Source organism: Ovis aries, chromosome X, assembly GCF_016772045.2.
Source record: "Ovis aries strain OAR_USU_Benz2616 breed Rambouillet chromosome X, ARS-UI_Ramb_v3.0, whole genome shotgun sequence".
Lineage (NCBI taxonomy): Eukaryota > Metazoa > Chordata > Mammalia > Artiodactyla > Bovidae > Ovis > Ovis aries.
This window is the reverse complement of record NC_056080.1, coordinates 131,429,604-131,455,683: the sequence shown is the minus strand read 5'-3', so window position 1 is coordinate 131,455,683 and position 26,080 is coordinate 131,429,604. Positions and strand designations below refer to the sequence as shown.

The 26,080-nt window shown below is 38.2% G+C and overlaps 1 protein-coding gene across 1 annotated transcript in view; it reads right to left on the bottom strand.

The window, feature by feature from the left end:
* Positions 1-26,080, bottom strand: part of IL1RAPL2 (interleukin 1 receptor accessory protein like 2) — a 1,188,406-nt gene that overhangs the window by 35,506 nt on the left and 1,126,820 nt on the right. The window contains exon 7 of the mRNA XM_060407601.1: positions 15,434-15,563. Within this exon, the coding sequence (XP_060263584.1) occupies positions 15,434-15,563 (130 nt within the window). The remainder of the gene's footprint in view (positions 1-15,433; positions 15,564-26,080) is intronic.

Here is a 26,080-nt window from a genome sequence, read left to right as displayed (position 1 = left end):
GAAATTTTAGCCTTTTACACCTGCACCAGTTAGACCTGGACATGGAACAACAGACTGGTTCCAAATTGGAAAAGGAGTACGTCAAGGCTGTATATCGTCACCCTGCTTATTTAACTTCTATGCAGAGTACATCATGAGAAACGCTGGGCTGGAGGAAGCACAAGCTGGAATCAAGATTGCAGGGAGAAATATCAATAACCTCAGACATGCAGATGACACCACCCTTATGGCAGAAAGTGAAGAGGAACTAAAGAGCCTCTTGATGAAAGTGAAAGAGGAGAGTGAAAAAGTTGGCTTAAAGCTCAATATTCAGAAAACTAAGATCATGGAATCCGGTCCCATCACTTCATGGGAAATAGATGGGGAAACAGTGGAAAAAGTATCAGACTTTATCTTTTGGGGCTCCAAAATCACTACAGATGGTGACTGCAGCCATGAAGTTAAAAGATGCTTACTCCTTGGAAGGAAACTTATGACCAACCTAGATGGTATATTGAAAAGCAGAGACATTACTTTGCCAACAAAGGTCCATCTAGTCAAGGCTATGGTTTTTCCAGTGGTCATGTATGGATGTGAGAGTTGGACTGTGAAGAAAGCTGAGTGGCAAAGAATTGATGCTTTTGAACTATGGTATTGGAGAAGACTCTTGAGAGTCCCTTGGACTGCAAGGAGATCCAACCAATCCATCCTAAAGGAGATCAGTCCTGGGTGTTCATTGGAAGGACTGATGCTGAAGCTGAAACTCCAATACTTTGGCCACCTCATGTGAAGAGTTGACTCATTGGAAAAGACCCTGATGCTGGGAGGGATTGGGGGCAGGAGGAGAAGGGACGACCCAGGATGAGGTGGCTGGATGGCATCACTGACTCAATGGACATGAATTTGGGTAGGCTCCGGGAGTTGGTGATGGACAGGGAGGCCTGGTGTGCTATGATTCATGGGGTCGCAAAGAGTCAGGCATGACTGAGTGACTGAACTGAATACCTACAACTACAGAAAACAGGAAACACAGCTTAACTCCTAGCCACATAAACATAAAATCTTACTTTAAAGACATGTTTACTTCAATTCCTTTTATCTGATATGTTACATCTGGTTTTTAAACAAAAAAATTAGACATATTAAAAAGAAAAAGTTTTGAAAAGACAACACCACCATCAGAACCATACTCATATATGGCAGAGAATGATCAGAATGAGAATATAAAATAACCATGATTAATAAGTTAGTCTCCAATGGAAAAAGTGAACAGTATAAACAATAGATTGGTAATATAACCTGAATAATGGAAATTCTAAGAAGGAATCAAAAGGAAATGCTAGAAAACAGACATTGTAATAGGAATAAACAGTGCCTTTCATGGGCCATTAATAGACTGGATGTGGCCAAAGAAAGAATAAGTGATCTTGAAGACAGTCAACAGAAATCTCCTAAACTGAAATGCAAAGAGAAGAGAACATGGCAAAAAAGGAACAAAATATTGAACACCAGAGGTATAACTACAAAAGGAGTAACATACATATAGTCTATGTTCAGTTCAGTTGCTCAGCTGTGTCCAGCTCTGCAACCCCATGATTCACAGCACACCAGGCCTCCCTGTCCATCACCAACTCCTGGAGTTTACCCAGACTTATGTCCATCGAGTCGGTGATGCCATCCAGCCATCTCACCCTCTGTTGTCCCCTTCTCCTCCTGCCCCTATGTTACCAAAATACAAAACACCAGACTATGAAAGAGAAAGGAACAATAGAAATATAAGAAGTAATAGTAACTGAGAATTTTCCAAAGATGCCAGAACACAGATGCAGGAAGTTCAGAGAATATCAAGCAGAGTAAATATTTTAAAAGCTACATCTTGACAGATCATATTCTAACTGTAAAAAGTGGGAAAAAATGAGAGAAAAATCTTGAAATGATTCAGAGGGAGAAAAAAAAAACTTAACCTATAGAGGAATAAGAATAAGAAACAGATCTTTAGGAACTATATAAGCAAGAACAGAGTGGAGTGGAATATTGAAAGTGTTCAAATAAATTTACAACCAACCTAGAATATTGTATCCATCTTTCCTTCCAATGTGAAGGAGAAATAAAGACTTTTTTGGACAAATAAAAAGTGAGGGAATTTGTTGCAAGTAGACCTGCACTGTAAAAAAATGTTAAAATAAATTCTTAAGGGAAAATGAAAATGAAACAGGTCAAATTTGGATCTTCATAATGAAAAGAAGAGATAGGAGTGAAGAAAGGTAAAATGTCTTACTTTTCCTATTCATAATTAATCTAACAGGTAACAGCTTATTTAAAATAATAATAGCAATAAAAGCAGTTGTACAAAGTTTTGAGGATCTGATTTACAGCATGGTGACTATACTCAGTAACATGGTATTGTAATCTTGAATGTTGCTGAGATTATTTTTAATTTATTTATTTTAATTGGAGGCTAAATACTTTACAATATTATAGTGGATTTTGCCATGCATTCACATGAATCAGCTATGGGTGTACATGTGTTCCCCATCCTGAACCCCCCTCCCACCTCCCTCCCTATCCTATCCCTCTGGGTCATCCCAGTGCACCAGCCCTGAGCACCCTGTCTCATGCATCGAACTGGGACTGGCGATCTGTTTCACATATAATAATATACATGTTTCAATGCCATTCTCTCAAATCCATCCCATGTTCACCTTCTCCCACAGAGTCCAAAGACTGTTCTTTACATCTGTGTCTCCTTTGCTGTCTTGCATATAGGGTTATCATTACCATCTTTCTAAATTCCTTCTATATGCATTAGTATACTGTATTGGTGTTTTTCTTTCTGGCTTACTTCACTCTGTATAATAGGCTCCAGTTTTATCCCTCTCATTAGAACTGATTCAAATGTATTCTTCTTAATGGCTGAGTAATATTCCATTGTACCACAGCTTTCTTATCCATTCATCTGCTGATGGACATATAGATTGCTTCCATATCCTAACTATTATAAATAGTGTTGCGATGAACATTGGGGTACATGTATCTCTTTCAATTCTGGTTTCCTTGGTGTGTATGCCCAGCAGTGGGATTGCTGGGTTGTATGGCAGTTCTATTTCCAGTTTTCAAGGAATCTCCATACTGTTTTCCATAGTGGCTATACTATTTTGCATTTCCACCAACAGTGTAAGAGGGTTCCCTTTTCTCCACACCCTCTCCAGTATTTATTGTTTGTAGACTTTGGATAGCAGCCATTCTAACCGGTGTGAGATGGTACCTCATTGTGGTTTTGATTTGTATTTCTCTGATAATGAGTGATGTTGAGCATCTTTTCCTGTGTTTGTTAGCCATCTGTATGTCTTCTTTGGAGAAATCTCTGTTTCTTTCTTTGGTCCATTTTTTGATTGGGCTGTTTATTTTTCTTGAATTGAGTTGTAGGAGCTACTTGTATATTTTTGAAACTAATTATTTGTCCATTGCTTTGTTTGCTATTATTTTCTCCCATTCTGAAGGCTGTCTTTTCACCTTGCTTATAGTTTCCTTCATTGTGTAAAGGCTTTTAAGTTTAATTAGGTCCCATTTGTTTATTTTTCTTTTTATTTCCATTACTCTGGGATGTGGGTCATAGAGGATCCTTCTGTGATTTATGTCAGAGAGTGTTTTGTCTATGTTTTCCTCTAGGAGTTTTATAGTTTCTGGTCTTAAATTTAGATCTTTAGTTCATTTTGAGTTTATTTTTGTGTATGGTGTTAGAAAGTGTTCTAGTTTCATTCTTTTACAGGTGGTTGACCAGTTTTCCCAGCACCACTTGTTAAAGAGATGGTCTTTTCTCTATTGTATATTCTTGCCTCCTTTGTCAAAGATAAGGTGTCCATAGGTGCATGGATTTATCTCTGGGCTTTCTATTTTGTTCCATTGATCTATGTTTCTGTCTTTGTGCCAGTACCATATTGTCTTGATGACTGTAGCTTTGTGGTATAGCCTGAAGTCAGGCAGGTTGATTCCTCCTGTCCCATTCTTCTTTCTCAAGATTGCTTTGGCTATTCGAGGTTTTTTGTATTTCCATGCAAATTGTGAAATTATTTGTTCTAGTTCTGTGAAAAATACTGTTGGTAGCTTGATAGGGATTGCATTGAGTCTTAGATTGCTTTGGGTAGTATACTCATTTTCATTATATTGGTTCTTCCGATTCATGAACATGGTATATTTCTCCATCTATTTGTGTCCTCTTTGATTTCTTTCATTAGTGTTTTATAGTTTTCTTTTTCTTCTCTGAATGCTGTGGCTAAAACTTCCAAAACTATGTTGAATCATGTTGCTGAGATTAGATCTTATACATTCTCACCACGTTTTTAAAAAAGAGTTAATTATGTTAACTATGTGAGCTTAACTAATATAATGGTGTATGTCAATTATACCTCTATAAAATGAGAGTGAAAATGTAACCTAGAGAATGGAATAAAATGTTTGCAAACCATATATTTGATAAAGGGCTAATATCCAAAATATATAAAGACCTTTTTACAACTCAATATAAAAAACAGAGAGACAGACAGACAACTTGTTTGAAAAAAATGAGCTAAGGACCTAAACAGACATTTCTCGAAAGAAGGCATACAAATATCCAACAAATATATGAAAAGGTGCTCAAATTCACTATCATGAGGGAAATGCAAATAAAAATCACAATGTAGTCATCTCAAATCTGTTAGAATGGTTATTACCAGAAATACTGGCAAGAATGTGGAGAAAAGGGAACCCTTTAAACTAACGTGCAACCACTATGGAAAACAGTACAGAGATTCTTCCAAAAATTTAGAGTAGAACTACCATATGATTCAGCAATCTCACTTTTAGGCATATATCAAAGGAAATGAAATAAGGATCTCAAAAAGATATTTGCCTTCTCATGTTCATTTCAGCATTATTCATATTAGGCAAGATATGGAAACTAATGTTTATCAGTAGGTAAACAGAAAAAGAATATGTGGTTTATATGTACAATAGAATATTATTCAGACTCAAAAAAGAGAAAATCTTGCAATTTGTAACTACATAGGGGAATTTGGCGGAGAAGGCAATGGCATCCCACTCCAGTACTCTTGCCTGGAAAATCCCATGGAAGGAGGAGCCTGGTAGGGTACAGTCCATGGGGTCACTAAGGGTCGGACACGACTGAGCCACTTTACTTTCACTTTTCACTTTCTTGCATTGGAGAAGGAAATGGCAACCCACTCCAGTGTTCTTGCCTGGAGAATCCCAGGGACAGGGGAGCCTGGTGGGCTGCCGTCTATGGGGTCGCACAGAGTTGGACACGACTGAAGTGACTTAGCAGCAGCAGCAGGGGAATTTGGAGAATATTATGCTAAGTGAAATAAATTGACAGAGAATGAAAAATACTGAAAAGTATTGTCTGATATTACTTATATATGGACTCTCGAAAAGCCAAACTAATAGTAACAGAATGGTGATCTAAAGAATCAGGAACTGGAGGGTAGAAGAAATAGGGAGATGCTGCTCAGTGGATGAAATGGGGAAATGCTGGTCAAAGAGTACAAACTTTCAATTATAAGATGAGTCCTTTCAGAGTACCTAATGTATAGCATGGTGACTATTCAATGATACTGTACTGTATCCTTGAATTTTGAGAGGAGAGTAAATCTCAAGTGTTTTTACCACATACACACACATGATAACTGTGTGGTGATGGATATGTTAATTAGTTGAATGTGACAATCTTTTCACAATGTATACATATACCAAAACACTACATTGTATACCTTAAATATATACAACTTTTATCCATCAATCATACCTCAATAAAACTGGAATTTTTTAAAGTCACACATGAAATAGAGGAAAGAGAACTGACTCCTCCAAAATAAAATAAAACTTGTCATTCTTGGATCATAGGGTAGTTCTGTTTTTAGTTTTTTGAGGAACCTCCATATTTTTCCACACTGGCTGCAGCAATTGACAATCCCACCAACAGTGTACTAGGGTTCCTTTTCCTTCACATCCTCACCAACATTTTTTGTGTTCTTTTTGATAAGAGCCATTCTACCAGGTGTAAGGTGATCTTTCATTGTGGGTTTTGCATTTCCCTGATGATTAATGTTTAGCATATCGTCATGTGCCTGTTGGCCTTCTGCATTTCCTCTTTTGAAAAATGTCTATTCATGTTTTCTGCTCATTTTTTAATTGAATTGTTTTTGTTTTATATTGAATTGTATGTGCTGTTCCAGTGTCTCTTCATTGTAAATAGTCCCTTAAACCAAGCTGAATCCTCCTTTGATGACTAGATATGTTGCAAGTCTCTGTGTCTTTATTCTGAGTATGAGTAATAATTATCTAGGAATAATTGAGAATGTCATTAATAGGAGATTTAAAAAAAACCCTCTTAAATAAACAAAATCTTTATTTTAGTGTCATTTGCTTTAAAAAAAAATCCTGTTAAAGCCTTATTAGTCAAAGACCAGGATCAAATTCATAGGCTGACACAAACAAAAGATTTATTGATTGGATCCACTGTGGTAGGAATGCTCCAGAGGACCTGTGGGTTGTTTCTTGATTGAAGGAAGAAGAAAGAATTGTTGTAATGTTTAGGTTCTCACAAAAGATTGAAAATGGTCTAAAAAAGCAGGGATAATTTCTGAATTAATTGCAGCTTCTGAGGCAGTTGGTGGGGATGGAGGAGGATTCAGTAGGAATTGTGTATTGTCATGAGGTGGAGGTGGTCTACTAATTGGGTATTCCAAGGAATATAACAATAGCAAAGCAGGTCTGAGGATCACTGAGAAAAAAGCAGTAGTCACTCAAAAGAGGTGGGGGTCATTACAACTGCTTCACAACCTTGGGAGAAACTGTTTTCTGTTAACTTTGCAGCTGGCTTTATCTGTCTGTCCTCCCAGCCTGATTAATAGCTGGACTGCTTATTCTCAGTCCAAACTAATTTTACTCTTTCAGTCCCAAGCAGGTTTTGGCTCTTTATATCCTAAGTGTGGACTACAAGAGATAATTCTGAGCAATTGAGGATTCTTGCTAGCTGTGTTCTGATAAAGTCATTCTAGCTCCATTGGAACTGTGAATCAACTGCCCAAGAACTGATCTTTCTCAGTCTCTAAACTTCAGATTTTTTAATGTGTAAAATAAACTGATATGATTTATTTCAAATGTTATAAAAATTCACTGTAATTTAGGATGTCAAAAATTTTTTGCAATATACTGTGTAGTATAAAAACATGCAGGAATTAGTTTTATTATTTACTAATTATATGTTCTTGCATAGAGAAGCTTATAACACAAAACACCATATTTGAGACTAGGCATCTATAATCTGTTTAGTAAATGAAGAGAGAGAACAAATATGTCTTAGGCAGGTTTTAAATATTTTATGCCTAGGTCAAGGTTAAGACCCACTGTGGAAGTGAAGCTGTGAATAGTAGCTATGAATAGCTAATCAAAAATCATTCTTCATATAAGTGACCATTAGGTTGCCTTTGGGTAAAACTAAGCTGCTTATGTGGAGAAGGTGATGGCAACCCACTCAAGTACTCTTGCCTGGAAAATCCCATGGATGGAGGAGCCTGGTAGGCTGCAGTCCATGGGGTCGCGAAGTGGGGCACGACTGAGCGACTTCACTTTCACTTTTCACTTTCATGCATTGGAGAAGGAAATGGCAACCCACTCCAGTGTTCTTGCCTGGAGAATCCCAGGGATGGGGGAGCCTGGTGGGCTCCCATCTTGGGTCGCACAGAGCCGGACACAACTGAAGCAACTTAGCAGCAGCATGCTGCTTATGAAGTTTACCTTTTCACTGAAGCCTCCTCATGATTTACGAAATCTATACTTACAAATAGGTGTGATAAGATTAGAAACTTATTTAAATCAAAGGCAAAGTGATCAATTAATATTCCTTCTTCCAGTGGGATGAACTGAGAGTGGAAGAAAAGAAGAGATGATGTGCGTGTTTGGGGGTTGTTTGGTGACATTTTAAACTCAGTTTGGAGGCAGCCAGAGCAGGTGGGGATGTTTTAAGGCGCTGAACAAGCATGATGGAAAGTTGTCAATACAGACCCCTTTATTTTGCCTTGGGCTGTGTGGCAAAAAATTATATTCACAGCTCCATATTATTTGTTTAAATTGGTGAGATGTTAACAGGTTATTTTGTGTCTTTAGCATAGACTCACCCTATTTTAAGAATAAAATCCTTTCATACCTGTATTCCATTCCCTCCTTTGTTAAAGAGTATTTGACTCACTCAAGAAATGTATACATTAAGGTTAAAAATGGATGGAAACAGAAGGTTGGACAGTGCTAGAAGCACGAGTGAAAAAAACAGAACTTACAAAGTCCATATTCAACTTACAGACTTTTAGGAACTGAAAGTAAATTGTATTATTTGCATTTTAGCAATCTTGTCTGAAAAGCCTTAAGATAAATTGAATACGTTTTCCAGGTCAAGAATTATAAAAGATTTGGTAAACTTGTTTTATGGTATTGCCTGGGGGAAAAACATTAGCTATTGATAGGGAGATTTGTAAAGTGAAATTTATAATAGAAAATTACTCTCCATTGGAGCAAAGCAATTGCACTGAAATTCATGCAGTCTCCATCGACAATCAGATGCAATTCACAACCCTGCAGGGAAGCTTAAAGACTATTATTTCTTGTTTAATAGGATTAGTTCAATTTCTCTGGCATTTTTTATTAGAACTGTGGAATATATACCTCGCTGCAATTTTTTTAAATTCTCAAGTCTCTGGTAAGATTAATCAAAAGGAAATTATGTAAAGGTGTGGAACTGGGATGGCCTTGCTAGAATGCTCATACCCAAAGACTGCTCCTTTTCATGAACTCTCTTATCCTACTTCACAAGCTGTTCCCATTAACTTTAAACAGAGGGACAGAAATTAGGAAGTCCTCTCCTAATGATAGTTTCTACTGGCTCTCCTCCAAGTAATTATTTGATTTGTCTAAATAGACACGGAGCTTGTAGAGAGCAGCTTGTTGCAAGGACTTTAAAATGGTAGGTAAAAATAACCAGTTCTTCACAGTTGCAGTTTATGCTACTGCTCATGCAAAATTCCCTTAACATCCCTACAGATGACATCTTTTGGAGTCTGTGGAAAGGCTGTGATATAGTTTGATAGGCTGGCAGCTGTGATTTGATACTACATTTAGGTTCAAATTTTCTTAGGGCTCAATCTCTTAGCAACATCATAGACTTTGTTAGGGCTATGCCAATTTCTGCCTAACAGGAGATAAAGGGGAATCTGTATGCCTAGAGTGGAGTTTGAATCTCTGGTAATAGGTTGCAAGTAAGGAGATACAAGTAACTATGGCGGCCAGAGTAACCCAGAAAACAGTGAGAACTCCAAAATCCTGGTCACGATTTGATCAAATATGCTAGTCAAACTACAAGGGAACTGCTGAATAAAGAGGCTATACTGACTATAGTCTGAGTAACATTATTTCATCAAGACTTTGATAAATATCCAAGCTTTTTCCTTAGGTAGATTTTTTTTTCTTCAAAGTCTCTACTCCTCTGAGGCAATACTAAGAGATAAAAAGTGTACAACACACACTTCAAGTTCAAGCTGTTGCCCAGGTAATGGAGAACCTAGGCAGTGTGGTTAGTCTTGCCAGATCCATTGCGTGGTGGTGGCTTCTCCATAAGTTAACTGCTTGAAAGCAATTTATTTACATTCCCACTTCTTAGAACTAGTGGGTAGTGCACTTCTGACATATATGCACAACACAAGAGATGTGATTCAATTAAAATATGAAACAAATACAATACCCTGAGGTAGAACCATGCATCCAGATGGAAATTTTGCTTGCAGAAATTCTTTTGAGGGGAATCTTCTACTTGACATCTTCAGCATTCTGCTGTCAGAACTGTTCCCTTTGGAGAATACACGTGGGCTATGAAAGAATGCAGATCTTTTCTTGGTGGAGCTAAATGGTATGATTAGCAACTATGTTTGATAAAGCTACCAGATTTGTTTCAATCCACCATGTGGTATAAAAATCTTCTTTCAAGGACATTGGTTTTGGAAGCCAGAAGACAGAATCTAGTAATTAACTTGTCTGTTAGCATAAATGGCCATAGCCTGAAGGAATTCCCACACCCACACAAGCTCCCAAATAGATCATAGATCATATAATTAATATTACAAAATGGCTGACTGTGTGTTTCTCTTGGCCAGGATTCCCTGCCTCTTTGTTGGCATTCTCTAGTTAGCTGGTAAGGTTTTGTGAAATTTTCAAAACAATTTCCATGTTACTTTCCTCCCCTGCAAATATAGGTATGTACCCTTTGTTACAGGAAGGGTTGCAGATGGTGGAAAATAGGATGTAACAGAATGAAATAAACAATGACGTTTTGCAAGTCCTCAAAGGTTGACTTCCTATAGCACTTAATACTTGGTTGATTAATTTTGTACTTAATATAATGTCTAGGATTGGATTAAACTATTTCACATATGTGTGCTTTGTCTCCCACTACTCTAGTTATTTGCTGCTAGAGCAACTGCACGGCCTAACTTTTCTTCTGTGAAATGGTATAACCACGTTTGAGTGTAGTTTAGCAGATTCTGAAAAAGTTAGATAATCCTGTAGAAAAAGAGGATAGTTAGAAGGCTGCCCAGGTGGCTTAGTGGTAAAGAATCCACCTGCCTATGCAGGAGATGCAGAAGATGTGGGTTCAATCCCTGGGTCAAGAAGATCTCTTGGAGAAGGAAATGGCAACCCACTGCAGTATTCTTGCCTGGGAAATCCCATGGACAGAAGAGCCTCGTGGGCTACAGTCCATGGAGATGCAGAGAGTTGGACATGACTGAGTGACTGAGCATGCAAAAGTAAAAAATAAGGACATTTGAGAGAAATATTAACTTAAGTTAATAATAATGTATCAATTTTGGTTCTTTAATTTTAACAAAAATACCATAGTAACTTAAGATGCTAATAACAAGAAAAACTGGGTATTGGAGGTATATACAAACTTTCTATATGATCTGCTATAAACTGAATGTTTATTCTTCCTTCCCCAATTCATTTGTTGAAATCCTAACCCCCTAATGGGATGGTACTAGAAGGCGAGGCTCTGGGGAGGTGCTTAGTTCATGAGAAAGGTGCTCTAATGAATGAGATTTGTTGTGTTTAGTCGCCGTGTCGTATCTGACTCTTATGTGACCCTGTGGACTGTAGCCCATCTGGCTCCTCTGTCCATGGGATTATCCAGGCAAGAATACTGGAGTGGGTTGTCATTTCCTTCACCAGGGGATCTTCCTGACCCAGGAACTGAACCTGTGTCTCCTGATTGGCAGGCGGATACTTTACCACTGAGCCAAAAGAGACTGTAATGAATTAAGATTAGTGCCAATGGCACCCCACTCCAGTACTCTTGCCTGGAAAATCCCATGGGCGGAGGAGCCTGGTGGGCTGCAGTCCATGGGGTCGCTAAGAGTTGGACACAACTGAGCGACTTCACTTTGACTTTTCACTTTCATGCATTGAAGAAGGAAATGGCAACCCACTCCAGTGTTCTTGCCTGGAGAATCCCAGGAATGGGGGAGCCTGGCGGGCTGCCATCTACAGGGTTGCACAGAGTCGGACACGACTGAAGCGACTTAGCAGCAGCAGCAGCAGCCCTTATAAAAGACACTCCAGAGAGCTCTCTGGCCTCTTTTGCCATGCGAGGCCCAGTGAGAATACAGTAGGGAAAAGGCCAACTATCAACTAAGAAGTGGGCCCTCATCAGCCACTGAATGTGCTGGTGGCTTGATTTTGGACTTCCAAGTCTCTAGAACTATGATAAATAAATGTTGTTTAACCTACTCAATCTGTGAAATTTATAGCACCCAGAGAGAAGAAGACACTATAATTTTTCTGTAATTCTAAAATTATTCTAAAAAAAGTTTTTCTAAAAAAAAAGCTTACAAAGAATTAATACAGTTAAATGTATACTGACTATCTAAGTCATCAATTATATGTCTAGATATTTATCCAAGAATAAAGGAAATATATATGCAAACAAAGATGCAAACATGTATGTCCAGAGCAGCTTTATCTGTAATAGACCTCAAACTGAAAACAACCCAAATGTCCATCAACAAGTGAATGAATAACCAAACTGTTTACATCCATATAACAAAATACTACTGAGCAATAAAAATAGTGAACTACTGATACATGTAACAAGACAGATAAATCTCAAAACAGTAATTTTTAAGAAAAAAAGAATATATACAACATGATTCTGTTTATATAAGACTATAAAATGCAAAGTGATTGATAGTGACAGAAAGATAAGTGTTTTGAAAGAAGAGGGGCATAAAGAGGGGTACCAGGAAACTTGTGGGTAATTTATATGTTCAATATCTTGATCATGGTGATGGTTTCATAGGTAGATACTTTTATCAATCAGTCCTTACAGATTGTATACTCTAAACTGTGTGTTTATTGTATGTCAATTATGTGCCAGTAAATCTTTTTTTTTTTTTTAAGTTCAACTAGTTATGTATGGGAGACAGGAAATAATTATCTTAGGCTCATATAACTACTACCCTTGATCATGAAACATAGCTCTGTGCTTTTTGGTAGTGGAAAATTTGCTACTTTGTACCATTCTACCTACTACTGGCTCTTTGAGGACCAGTTTCTTTCTCTAAGAAATGAAGAGTGACCACTGAAGTCTTCTATAAGCAAATATATGAGAATAATTTTAAACATGTGTTCTTCTGGAATAATTTAAAATAAATTAATTTGCATTAATTTCATAAACCTTAAGTTGAAATTGTCTAATAAAGTATTACTTATTAGGAACCTTAAAGATTAAATGTATGCAGGTCAGGAAGCAACAGTTAGAACTGGACATGGAACAAAAGACTGATTCCAAATAGGAAAAGGATTACATCAAGGTTGTATATTGTCACTCTGCTTATTTAACTTATATGCAGAGTACATCATGAGAAATGCTGGGCTGGAGGAAGCACAAGCTGGAATCAAGATTGCCAGGAGAAATATCAATAACCTCAGATATGCAGATGATACCACCTTTATGGCAGAAAGTTAAGAAGAACTGAAGAGCCTCTTGATGCAAGTGAAAGAGGAGAGTGAAAAAGTTGGCTTAAAGCTCAACATTCAGAAAACGAAGATCATGGCGTCCGCTCCCATCACTTCATGGGAAATAGGTGGGGAAACAGTGGAAACAGTGGTTGTCTTTATTTTTCTGGGCTCCAAAATCACTGCAGATGGTGATTGCAGCCATGAAATTAAAAGACTCTTGCTCCTTAGAAGGAACGTTATGACCAACCTAGGCAGCATAAAAGCAAAGACATTACTTTGTCCACAAAGGTCCATCTAGCCAAGGCTATGGTTTTTCTAGTGGTCATGTATGGATGTGAGAGTTGACTATAAAGAAACCTGAGCACCGAAGAATCGATGCTTTTGAACTGTGGTGTTGGAGAAGACTCAAATTGTATAGAGATTCCTCTTGGGGTGATGAAAAATTTCTGAAACGGTAGCATGGTGGTGTTTGCACAATATTGCGCTCAGTTGTTAAATAGTATCTGACTCTTTGCAATCTGATGGACTGCAGCCTTCCAGGTTCCTCTGTCCATGGAATTTTCCAGGCATGAACATTGTAAATGTATTAAATGTCACTGAATTATACACTTTAAAACAGTGCATTTTAGGTTACAATATGGTATCTATCACAAAACCTACCCATACACTTTAGTTTTTACCCTTATTACTCTATACCCCCAGGCCTAAGCAAACACCGATGGCCTATTCTAGATATTTCATATAAAGGAAATCATATAATATGTGGTCTTTGGTCACTAACTACTTTCATTGAGCATGTTTTCAAGTTTCATCCATGTTGTAGTGTGTATAACTACTTCATTCATTCCTTTATACATGCAACACTACTCCACTCTGTGAGTATACCAAATTTTATTTATCTATGCATCAGTTAATGGTCATTTAGGCTATTTCCACCTATTGTCTATTATGAATAATGCTACTGTGACTATTTATATGGGCTTCCCTGGTGGCTCAAATGGTAAAGAATCTGGCTGCAACACAGGAGACCTGGGTTCGATCCCTGGGTTGGGAAGATTCCCCGGAAAAGGGAATGGCTACTCACTTTATATACAAGTTTTTTTGTGGATATATGTTTTTATTTCTCTTAGTTATATCTCGGATGAGAATTGTTGGTAACTGTTTGTTTAATCATTTGAGGAATTTCAGAACGTGCACCATTTTACATTCTCACCAGCAGCGTACGAGGGTTCCAATCTCTTGGCGTCTTTGCCAGCACTTGTTGTAATCTGACATTTTGATTATAACCATCCTAGTGAGTATGAAGTCTTATCATATGGTTTTGATTCACTTTTCCGTGGTGACTAATAGTGTCAGGTACATTTTTGTGTACTTTTTTTCCCCTAGAAATATGCTCATATAGATAATATTTTTGCATAGATTCTCAGGGGATTAACAGACCCTCAGAGTTATGAATCCCTAGAGAGGTTATTGGGTAGACACATGTAGAGAAACTGTCATGGCAGTTATTATAAATTAATAATATAAGTGATAGTAAATAATATAATGCATATTTTTTGTTTTACACTGCTATATATTCAACAAGCAAAGTAAAAAAAATACACATTTTAACATTAGCTGCACTAAAATACTGATTTACTTTCCATTTCATGATTCTTAATAGGGGTGGAGTCCCAATTCCTATTGAAGTGAGAAAAGTATATTATATGTCACCATCTCTGAAATCAAAGGGTAACCCCACAGACTGAATGTGGTAGAAAAAATTACCTCTTACAAATTGTACAAAATGTGATCATATACATAGGATTAGAAAACCAGTAGAATAGATGCCTATATACCAGGGAGTTATCTGTGTAAGAGGAGACTGAAAAGAGGTTGAGGGATGTGTTAACCTGAAAGTCACTTTCAGGATGAGCAGTGGGTACTGGGAAAAATTAAACACTATTCAACAAGAGTCAACAGTTATTTTGACAAGTACTAGCTTATTACTGCCACCACAGCTTTGCACCTACGACATATGAAAGTTGTCTGTTCCCAGGGAATAAATGAGTATTTTCCCTGTGGTCTGAAGTCACCTATAAAGTTTAGATCTTTGCTGGGACTGGAGAAAACAGTGGCCTAAGCTTTGAAACCATAAAGGAATTTGCTTAGGCAGCTTTGAGGGAATCATTATAACTCATAGCATATTCTTAGAACCTGAGAAAACTTCCTTATATTGGAAGTTTATACATTTGCATTTCTTAAGGGAGGCAACCTTACTCTCTTCACTAGATCAGCTTTTAGAAAATGGAATGATTCGGAGTTGCAATTAAAATTCTAGGCAGAAGCTTTTCTAGGATGTTCCATTGCTTAACTAAAAAACAGCATGGAAAAGTAAGCAATTCAAGTTCTGTACCTTATTTCACCTTCTCTAATGTGACCTGCAAGTTCCTCAATAAACTTCTCCCCTTTCATCCAGTAGATCATTGGTCCGGACTCTCCACTGAATCCAAAGAATGCTTTGCAAGGGATGTTCAGAGGCTTACCTGAGAATGACAGAGAGAGAAAACATTAGCAAATGGCTCTGCTTATCACTGGGAGACAGAAAAGGACCATTAAACATCCATCCAAAGGAAAACTCAGAAGTGACCCATTTTCAACTCTTCTTCCAATCATCTTAGCACTCACTGTAAATGAGAAAATTTTTAAATGGTTACAAGGGCTTCTGGGAAATTTTAAAAGTCAATATAATATCAAAAAATGTAAAAGTAAAGAAAGTTACCAAGTTTTTAGAACTGCTGATTTTTACTGCTTCCCTGTTATGAACTAACATGAAAAAGTCAAATAGAATCCTCTTTTATTTTCCTTGTTTGAGAATATTAATAACTGCTTACTTGGACTTGCCTTTGAAGTTAACATTAATCAAAGTATAAGTTAATTTTTGATTGAGAAACATAGACTATCCACTATTACTGAGACTAAATAGGGAAATTTTGTTCTGATTATTGCATATTCTAAGAAAAATTGGATACTACATATCAAAGAAGAATTTTGTAATTACAAAAATATCTATAGAAAGTTAATGGAGCAAAAACTCAGCCTAACCATATCTTCAATCTCTTTGTGTCACCTATAGTACTTAAATAATTCTAGGCAATACTGTAGCTTTTTACTATGCATCTTTGATTATAGCTGAAAATGTTTTAATTATAAATGTATCATCAACTGTATAAGCAATTATTTTATGCTGACATTGATTCTATTTTTTAATATAAATTTATTTATTTTAATTGGAGGTTAATTACTTTACAAAATTGTATCGGTTTTGCCATACATCAACATGAATCCGCCACAGGTATACACGTGTTCCCCATCCTGAACCCCCCTCCCTCCTCCCTCCCCACACCATCCCTCTGGGTTGTCCCAGTGCACCAGCCCCAAGCATCCAGTATCATGTATCGAACCTGGACTGGCGACTCGTTTCATATATGATATTGTACATGTTTCAATGCCATTATGGAACAGTCTTTTGATTATATTTTCTTCTTACAAAGTAGATAAGTAAGGGAAGAATGGTATAGAGAGCAGCATCTTGACATTCCTGACAAAGGAATCCCCCAACTCATAAATCATAATATATCACTTTCTCTATAGCATGCAATTTTTGCCCTGGTTGGAACATTAGATGAAGCAATTTCAAGAATATTTTTCCTTGAAGAGTACATGGTAAAGTTGTTCCCACAATCACTCTGAGCTACGGACAATTTCTCCTTTCTATTCTTAAATTGATCCAAAACTTCCATGTTCCAAGAACCATTACTTTCTGAAAACCTTTCTATTTAATCATGACTAGCAGATGGCTTGCTTTGAGGACCATTTACACCAAGAAACAGTTTTAATTGGAGTTAGTGTCTACACTGTGACAAAGAGGAAATTGAGAAAACCTCATAGATACATGGATGCTGGGTGATAGGCTGGGCTTAACCATAATAAGTAACTTGTTACCAAATATTGGTCTTTTTATTTTATTTTTTAAGGAATACTGAAGAAATTTTTCATCAATAATTCTAAAGAAATTCAAATTCTTAAGGTTTATTTTAAAAATGATTTAGGATTACACAGGGCAGTAAGTGACTACATGTGATGAGATTATATTTCTAATAGGGAAATTTGGCTATGACACATAGATCAGTTACCATCTTTTATTCAAAGAAATTTTAATGATAGGGAAAAATGTTTTTTTTTTAAAATTCACATATGATATTTTACATGTTTCAATGCCATTCTCCCATATCATCCTGCCCTCACCCTCTCCCACAGAGTCCAAAAGACTGTTCTATACATCTGTGTCTCTTTTGCTGTCTCGCATACAGGGTTATCATTATATTCTTTCTAAATTCCATATATATGCATTAGTATACTGTATTGGGGGAGAAGACAATGGCACCCCACTCCAGTACTCTTGCCTGGAAAATCCCATGGATGGAGGAGCCTGGGGGGCTGCAGTCCATGGGGTCGCGACTGAGCGACTTCACTTTCACCTTTCACTTTCACGCAATGGAGAAGGAAATGGCAACCCACTCCAGTGTTCTTGCCTGGAGAATCCCAGGGATGGCGGAACCTGGTGGGCTGCTGTCTCTGGGGTCGCACAGAGTTGGACATGACTGAAGCGACTTAGCAGCAGCAGCAGCATACTGTATTGGTGTTTTTCTTTCTGGCTTACTTCACTCTGTATAATAGGCTCCAGTTTCATCCACCTCATTAGAACTGATTCAAATGTATTCTTTTTAATGGCTGAGTAATACTCCATTGTGTATATGTACCACAGCTTTCTTATCCATTCATCTGCTGATGGACATCTAGGTTGCTTCCATGTCCTGGCTATTAGAAACAGTGCTGCGATGAACATTGGGGTACATGTGTCTCTTTCGATTTTTATAATGCAAACTTCTCTCTCAGCAAAATGACATGTCATGGACCTTTGGGATAATTCAATTATTGTCAAAAGCTTTTATATCAACATTGTTTTATATTAATATATGTCTAACACAAATCTGAAACAAGATTATTATTAATTGTTTCTTTGAACATGCATTTTGTGATACAAGCTTGAGTGAAAAATAGAAGACAGCTTTGTATAGCTGACTTCCCTGGTGGCTCAGACAGTAAAGTGTCTGTCTACAATGCGGGAGACCCGGGTTCGATCCCTGGGTTGGGAAGATCCCCTGGAGAAGGAAATGGCAATCTACTCCAGGACTATTGCCTGGAAAATCCCATGGACAGAGGAGCCTGGTAGGCTACAGTCCATGAGGTTGCAAAGAGTCAGACACGACTGAGCGACTTCACTTCACTTTGTATAGCTAAGAGATTTGAATCCTTGTTTGGATCTATCATTAAATAGTAGACTATATGGCCCTGGGTAGATTACCAAACTTTTTACAAACGGATTTCTCATATATGTAGTAAGAGTGGTAATAATACTTTGGAGGCTCAGATAAGATAATCTCTATAAAAATACTTGGTGAATTCGAAAGTCCCATCCGAATTTATTATGGTTGTGTTTTCCTTCCAAGGCTTGGTCTTTCAACAAGTAAAGTTTGAGACATAATCCTATGTGTCAAATTAGATAGATAAGTGTTTATTAATATTTGACCCTGTCAATCTCTTGTCCTCTTATTTATGAGTTTTAAGGGGGAATACTCTTTTCTTATCAATAGTCTATAAATATTTCCTGGATTCTAGAGTAGGTGTGATTCATCCAAGCAGGCCCTTTCTTCTCTAAATCTGAACATAGGGTCTTTTTTATGGTTTATTGTTCTTCATTTCCATGATATTGAAGGTATTACAGAATGTCACAGTAGATACCAAAAGATCCAGAGACTGATAAGCATTATTATAAGGATCCTAGTTGCTAAAACTACCAGAATATACATTTATACAAATAAACTCTAGTTGTCATTCCTTTGGGCTATGTTGAAACAATATATCAAATAAAATACCTTTTTTTTGTGAGTATCCACCTGCAATGCAGGAGACCCCAGTTCGAATCCTGGGTGGGAAGATCCCCTGGAGAAGGGACAAGTTACCCACTCTAGTATTCTTCAGCTTCCCTGGTGGCTCAGACAGTAAAGAGTCTGCCTGCAATGTGGGAGACCTGGGTTCAATCCCTGGGTTGGGAAGATCCCCTGGAGGAGGGCATGGCAACCCACTCCAGTATTCTGGCCTGGAGAATCCCCATGGACTGAGGAGTCTGGCAGGCTACAGTCCATGGACTCGCAAAGAGTTGGACATAACTGAGCGACTAAATGCAGCACACAGCACAGCATGTGGGTACTCAGGCCTGGTTTGATTTTAATAGAAAAAGAAAATTATAGCAATGTGCAAAAAGGTGCCTCCTTGAAGTGATCTATCAAAAATGACAGTATCTGCCTTTTCCTTGATACTACTTAATGGGTACTGACTATTGCAGCGATTTCTCCTGGAAATATTTTTACTCTCCCATCAGACAGGTTTTTGTTAAATACATGCAAGAGACATGTTTCAGCAGCCTAGATTCTTCAAATGCTGAGCAAATATCCTGAAGCCTCTGTTAACAGCCAAAAGAGGAATACAGGCCAATTATCCTACACAATACTCTGAGGAGAGTCCCAAAATGATCAGCTCTTGTGCCAGATAGTGAGAATCAATATGCGCCAGGTTGTGGGCACCTCTTCTCTCAAAAGGCCTGGGAGGGATCTCAGCGTTGATTGAGCAAATTACCTGAAACAGAGTCTCTCCAGGCTTTTCTAAAATTTGGCTTATGTGCATATGCAAACTCCTATCTACTATTTCCATTTGCTACTGTATTGTTTTGCCTCCAGATGTTTTCAAAATCATTCCTTACTAGCAGAGATGATCAACTCATATTTATATCTAGAGAGGATTTTACAGTAGGTTGAAGACCATCAACATAAAAATAACTCTTTCTCAATGTTTTGTGCTATTCACAAGGTAATGGCTTTAGACATATCTCCCTTTTAGGTTCAGTCTGTATTACTGGCAATTTCTCTATCAGTTTAAGTCTAGACTAGTTAACAAAACATATGTTCATACAAAGACTTAGAGATGGATGTTCATAACAGCTTTATTTGTGATAGCCAAAAGCTGGAAACAGTCCAAATGTTTGAAAGAATAGATGAAAGGATACTCTGGTACATCCATACAAAAAATATTTATCAAGGATGAACTACTGATAAATAGCACAACAAATGAGTTTCAAAATTTCAAAACAATTATACTAAGTTAAAGAGGTCAAACAAAAGGGTACATGTTTTGTGATTCTATTTATATAAAATTCTAGGTAGTTAAAATTAATCTATAGCTTCTTAGCAATTTGAACATCTGCATGTGATCCAACCACTCCATATGAAAGCCTATGTCTATATAAAGACTTGTACTCAAATACTCATATCAGTGTTATTTTTCCCAAGTTAGGGAAGTTTTTAGTCATTATTTATTCAAATAATTTGTGTCGCCTTTTCTCTCAATCTTCTGGGACTCCCTATGATGCAAAATGTTAGCCTGTTTGATGTTATCACATAAATGTCTTAAACTTATCTTCACTTTTTTCTCAATTCTTTTTCCATTTGCTGCTTTGATTGGATGACTCTATTGCCTTGTATTCAGGGTCACTTATCCTTTCTTTGCTTTAATCTGCTATTGAACTCCTCTAGTGTATTTTTCACTTCAGTTACTGTATTCTTCAGCTCTGTGACTTCTGTTTGGTACTTCCTTACATTCTTTATCTCTTTGTTAAAGTTCTCATCTTGTACTTATCAATCCTTCTCCCAAATTTGGTGAGTATTTTTATGACCATTACTTTGAATTCTTTATCAGGTAAATTACTTATCTCCATTTTATTAAGGTTTTTTTTTTCCTGAGATTTTATTTTATTATTTTGCTTGAAACATATTCTTCTGTTTCTTTATTTTCCTTCACCCTTTGTGTTGATTTCTATGCATTAGATAGAACAACCACTGCTTCCAGTCTTGAAGTGGTGGCCTCATGTAGGAATGAACCTTGTTGTTCTTCTTGCCCTAGTTTTTATTCGTCTCTCAAACCTTTCACTTGTCCAAGCAGTCTATTATATTTTTAGTTGTTGTTCAGTCACTCAGTCACTCAATCATAGCCAACTCTGCCACCCCTTGGACTGCATCACGCCAGGCTTCAGTGTCCTTCACCAGCTACCGGCCTTTGCTTAAACTCATGTCCACTGAGTCAGTGATGCCATCCAACTATCTCATCCTCTGTCATCCCCTTCTCCTCCTGCCTTCAATCTTCCCCCACATCAGGGTCTTTTCCAATGAGTTGGCTCTTCACATCAGGTGGGCAAAGTATTGGAGCTTCAGCATCAGTCCTTCCAATGAATATTCAGGGTTGATTTCCTTTAGGATTGATTGGTTTGATCTCCTTGCAGTCCAAGGGACTCTCAAGAGTCTTCTCCAACATCACAGTTTGAAAGCATCAATTCTTCAACACTCAGCCTTCTTTATGGTTCAACTCCCACATCAGTACATGACTGCTGGAAAAACCATAGCTTTGACTATATCAAGCCATAGCTTTAGCCTTTGTTGGCAAAGTGATGTCTCTGATTTATTAATATGCTATCTAGGTTTGTCATAGCTTTTCTTCCAAGGAGCAAGTGTCTTTTAATTTCATGGCTGCAGTCACTGTCCGTAGTGATTTTGGAGACCAAGAAAATATAGTCTGTCACACTTTTCATTGTTTCCCCATCTATTTGCCATGAAGTGTTGGGACCAGATGCCATGATCTTAGTTTTTTGAATGTTGAGTTTTAAGCCATGTTTTTCACTCTCCTCTTTCACCTTCATCATTTTTAATAGCTCCTAGTAATTTTGGATATGCCAAGTCTTGTCAGTGTCCCAAAGGGGAATACCATTGTTAGCACTTAGATTCAGGCTATTTGGAACTCAGACTCTCAAGTAGCAGCTTTTAAAGTATGGGTATATAACAGTCCTGTGGACCTGCAAGTGTAATTCCCGCTAGCCACCAGAGTCAGGCAATCTGGTGGTGTCTGCTGGGGAAACCTGGGGTTCCAGATGAATCTATAAGCTCCTTACTGGGAGACACGAGTGAGCTGGACTGAGACAGAGGGAGAGCACATAGATGATGTTCCCTAGCCTGCATTCCCTGGGAATACCTCCAGAGCCTTTAGGTGTGAGCCAAACCTGAAGCTGAAGCCCCAGGCATAGCAAGTATGCCTCTTTCACTGAAAGATGGGATGAGTTCCAGTCTGTTGTCTGTGCAATGCTCTGGGGGTGGTAGTCTGTCGATAATCTTCTATTCAATTATTATAGTCCCATGGGATTCAGGGTCGCAAGTTCTCTAACTCCCAGAATTGGATGATCAAGGGGCATTTCCTGGTAACAGCTGCAAAAACCAAAGCAGCAGATGTAAACTCTGGGAAACCAGTTACAAGAAAGAATTCCCTTCTGAAAGATACTGGTGCTCTGGGATGTGAAAGAAGGAGAGGGCAAAGACAGTGCCAGTCCTCTGAGATCTCTGGAAAGGTTTGTAGTCAGCCTTTCAGTTCAGTTCAGTTCAGTTGCTCAGTCGTGTCCGACTCTTTGTGACCCCATGATTCGCAGCACGCCAGGCCTCCCTGTCCATCACCAACTCCCGGAGTTCACTCAGACTTACGTCCATCGAGTCAGTGATGCCATCCAGCCATCTCATCCTCAGTCGTCCCTTTCTCCTTCTGCCCCTAATCCCTCCCAGCATCAGAGTCTTTTCCAATGAGTCAACTCTTTGCATGAGGTGGCCAAAGTACTGGAGTTTCAGCTTTAGCAACATTCCTTCCAAAGAAATCCCACGGCTGATCTCCTTCAGAATGGACTGACTGGATCTCCTTGCAGTCCAAGGGACTCTCAAGAATCTTCTCCAACATCACAGTTCAAAAGCATCAATTCTTCAGTGCTCAGCCTTCTTCACAGTCCAACTCTCACATCCATACATGACCACAGGAAAAACCATAGCCTTGACTAGACGGACCTTAGTCGGCAAAGTAATGTCTCTGCTTTTGAATATGCTGTCTAGGTTGGTCATAACTTTTCTTCCGAGGAGTAAGCGTCTTTTAATTTCATGGCTGCAGTCACCATCTGCAGTGATTTTGGAGCCCAAAAAAGTAAAGTCTGACACTGTTTCCACTGTTTCCCCATCTATCTGCCATGAAGTGATGGGACCGGATGTCATGATCTTCGTTTTCTGAATGTTGAGCTTTAAGCCAACTTTTTCACTCTCCTCTTTCACTTTCATCAAGAGGCTTTTAGTTCCTCTTCACTTTCTGCCATGAGGGTGGTGTCATCTGCATATCTGAGGTTTCTGATATTTCTCCCAGCAATCTTGATTCCAGCTTGTGCTTCTTCCAGTCCAGCGTTTCTCATGATGTACTCTGCATATAAGTTAAATAAGCAGGGTGACAATATATAGCCTTGACACACTCCTTTTCCTATTTGGAACCAGTCTGTTGTTCTATGTCCAGTTCTAACTGTTGCTTCCTGACCTGCATACAGATTTCTCAAGAGGCAGGTCAGGTGGTCTGGTATTCCCATCTCTCTCAGAATCTTCCACAGTTTATTGTGATCCACACAGTCAAAGGCTTTGGCATAGTCAATAAAGCAGAAATAGATGGTTTTCTGGAACTCTCTTGCCTTTTCCATGATCCAGCGGATGTTGGCAATTTGATCTCTGGTTCCTCTGCCTTTTCTAAAAAGGTGTGTTTAATTAGAAGACTGCTCCTCAGACTGCAGCCATGATGATAAACTAACAGGCCTCTTTCATGGAAAAATTGAACTCCTGGGTCTTTTGTGTCTTCTTGTGCCCTGAGAGTGGTAGCTGTTTAAGACTTCTTTCTCTATTGGTTACAGCCCTTTGGGATATTCAAGTGTAAGCCCCACTGACCCCCCGAGCCAAGTGATATAGAGGTATCCACTGGAAGCAGCTTCCAAAAGCAAGGTATCAGATGTGAAAACTGGAGTACCAGACGCACGTGAAAGCTCCCCTCTGGGAGACACTGGTATTCTGTAGCAGGCAGAGGGAAAGTGCAAAGATGGCACCCACTGAGAAAAGGAAAAAAAAAAAAATAGTGCCTTTCAGCTTTAGCAGGGAAAGAGAGTGTAAGAATGGCACCCTACTGCCTTTGTCCCTAGAACACTGGTGCTTTCCCAGAGCTAGAACAAATAATTTCACAATTTGTATGGAAATACAAAAAAACCTTGAATAGCCAAAGCGATCTTGAGAAAGAAGAATGGAACTGGAGGAATCAACCTGCCTGACTTCAGGCTCTACTACAAAGCCATAGTCATTGAGACAGTATAGTACTGGCACAAAGACAGAAATAAAGATCAATGGAACAAAATAGAAAGCCCAGAGATAAATCCATGCACCTATGGACACCTTATCATTGACAAAGGAGACAAGAATATACAATGGAGAAAAGACAATCTCTTTAACAAGTGGTGCTGGGAAAACTGGTCAACCACCTGTAAAAGAATGAAACTAGAACACTTTCTAACACCATACACAAAAATAAACTCAAAATGGATTAAAAATCTAAATGTAAGACCAGAAACTATAAAACTCTTAGAGGAAAACATAGGCAAAACACTCTCTGACATAAATCACAGCAGGATCCTCTATGACCCACATCCCAGAGTAATAGAAATAAAAAGAAAAATAAACAAATGGGACCTAATTAAACCTAAAAGCTTTTGCACAATGAAGGAAACTATAAGCAAGGTGAAAAGACAGCCTTCAGAATGGTAAAATATAATAGCAAACAAAGCAACTGACAAAGAATTAATCTCAAAAATATACAAGCAGCTCCTGCAGCTCAATTCCAGAAAAATAAACAGCCCAATCAAAATATTGGCCAAAGAACTAAACAGAGATTTCTCCAAAGAAGACATACAGATGGCTAACAAACACAAGAAAAGATGCTCAACATCACTCATTGTCAGAGAAATACAAATCAAAACCACAATGAGGTACCATTTCATACCAGTCAGAATGGCTGCGATCCAAAAGTCTACAAGCAATAAATGCTGGAGAGGGTGTGGAGAAAAGGAACCCTCTTACACTGTTGGTGGGAATGCAAACTAGAACAGCCACTATGGAGAACAGTGTGGAGATTCCTTAAAAAACTGGAAATAGAACTGCCCTATGACCCAGCAATCCCACTGCTGGGCATACACACCGAGGAAACCAGAATTGAAAGAGACACATGTACCCCAATGTTCATCGCAGCACTGTTTATAATAGCCAGGACATGGAAGCAGCCTAGATGTCCATCAGCAGATGAATGGATAAGAAAGCTGTGGTACATATACACAATGGAGCATTACTCAGCCATTAAAAAGAATACATTTGAATCAGTTCTAATGAGGTGGATGAAACTGGAGCCTATTATACAGAGTGAAGTAAGCCAAAAAGAAAAACGCCAATACAGTATGCTAACACATATATATGGAATTTAGAAAGATGGTAACGATAACCCTGTATGCAAGACAGGAAAGGAGAAACAGATGTGTAGAGCAAACTTTTGGACTCTGCGGGAGAGGGAGAGGGTGGGATGATTTTGGAGAATGGCACTGAAACATGTATATTATCATATATGAAATGAATCACCAGTCCAGGTTTGATGCAGGATACTGGATGCTTGGGGCTGGTGCACTGGGATGACCCAGAGGGATGGTGCAGGGAGGGAGGAGGGAGGGGGATTCAGGATGGGGAACACGTGTACACCTGTGGCAGATTTATGTAGATGTATGGCAAAACCAATACTGTATTGTAAAGCAAAATAAAGTAAAAATAAAAATTAAAACAAAAATAAATAAAATGTTTAAAATAAAATAAAATAAATAAATTTAAATTTAAAAAGATTAACAAATAAATCTCACATAAAAGCTGGATGCTTTTCAAAAGCTGCATCTCTGCTAGGCCCTGGGGTGAGTGAGTCTGCATATGAGTGCTTTAAGAGCTGCTTCTCAGTTTGCTACAGCCTTTTG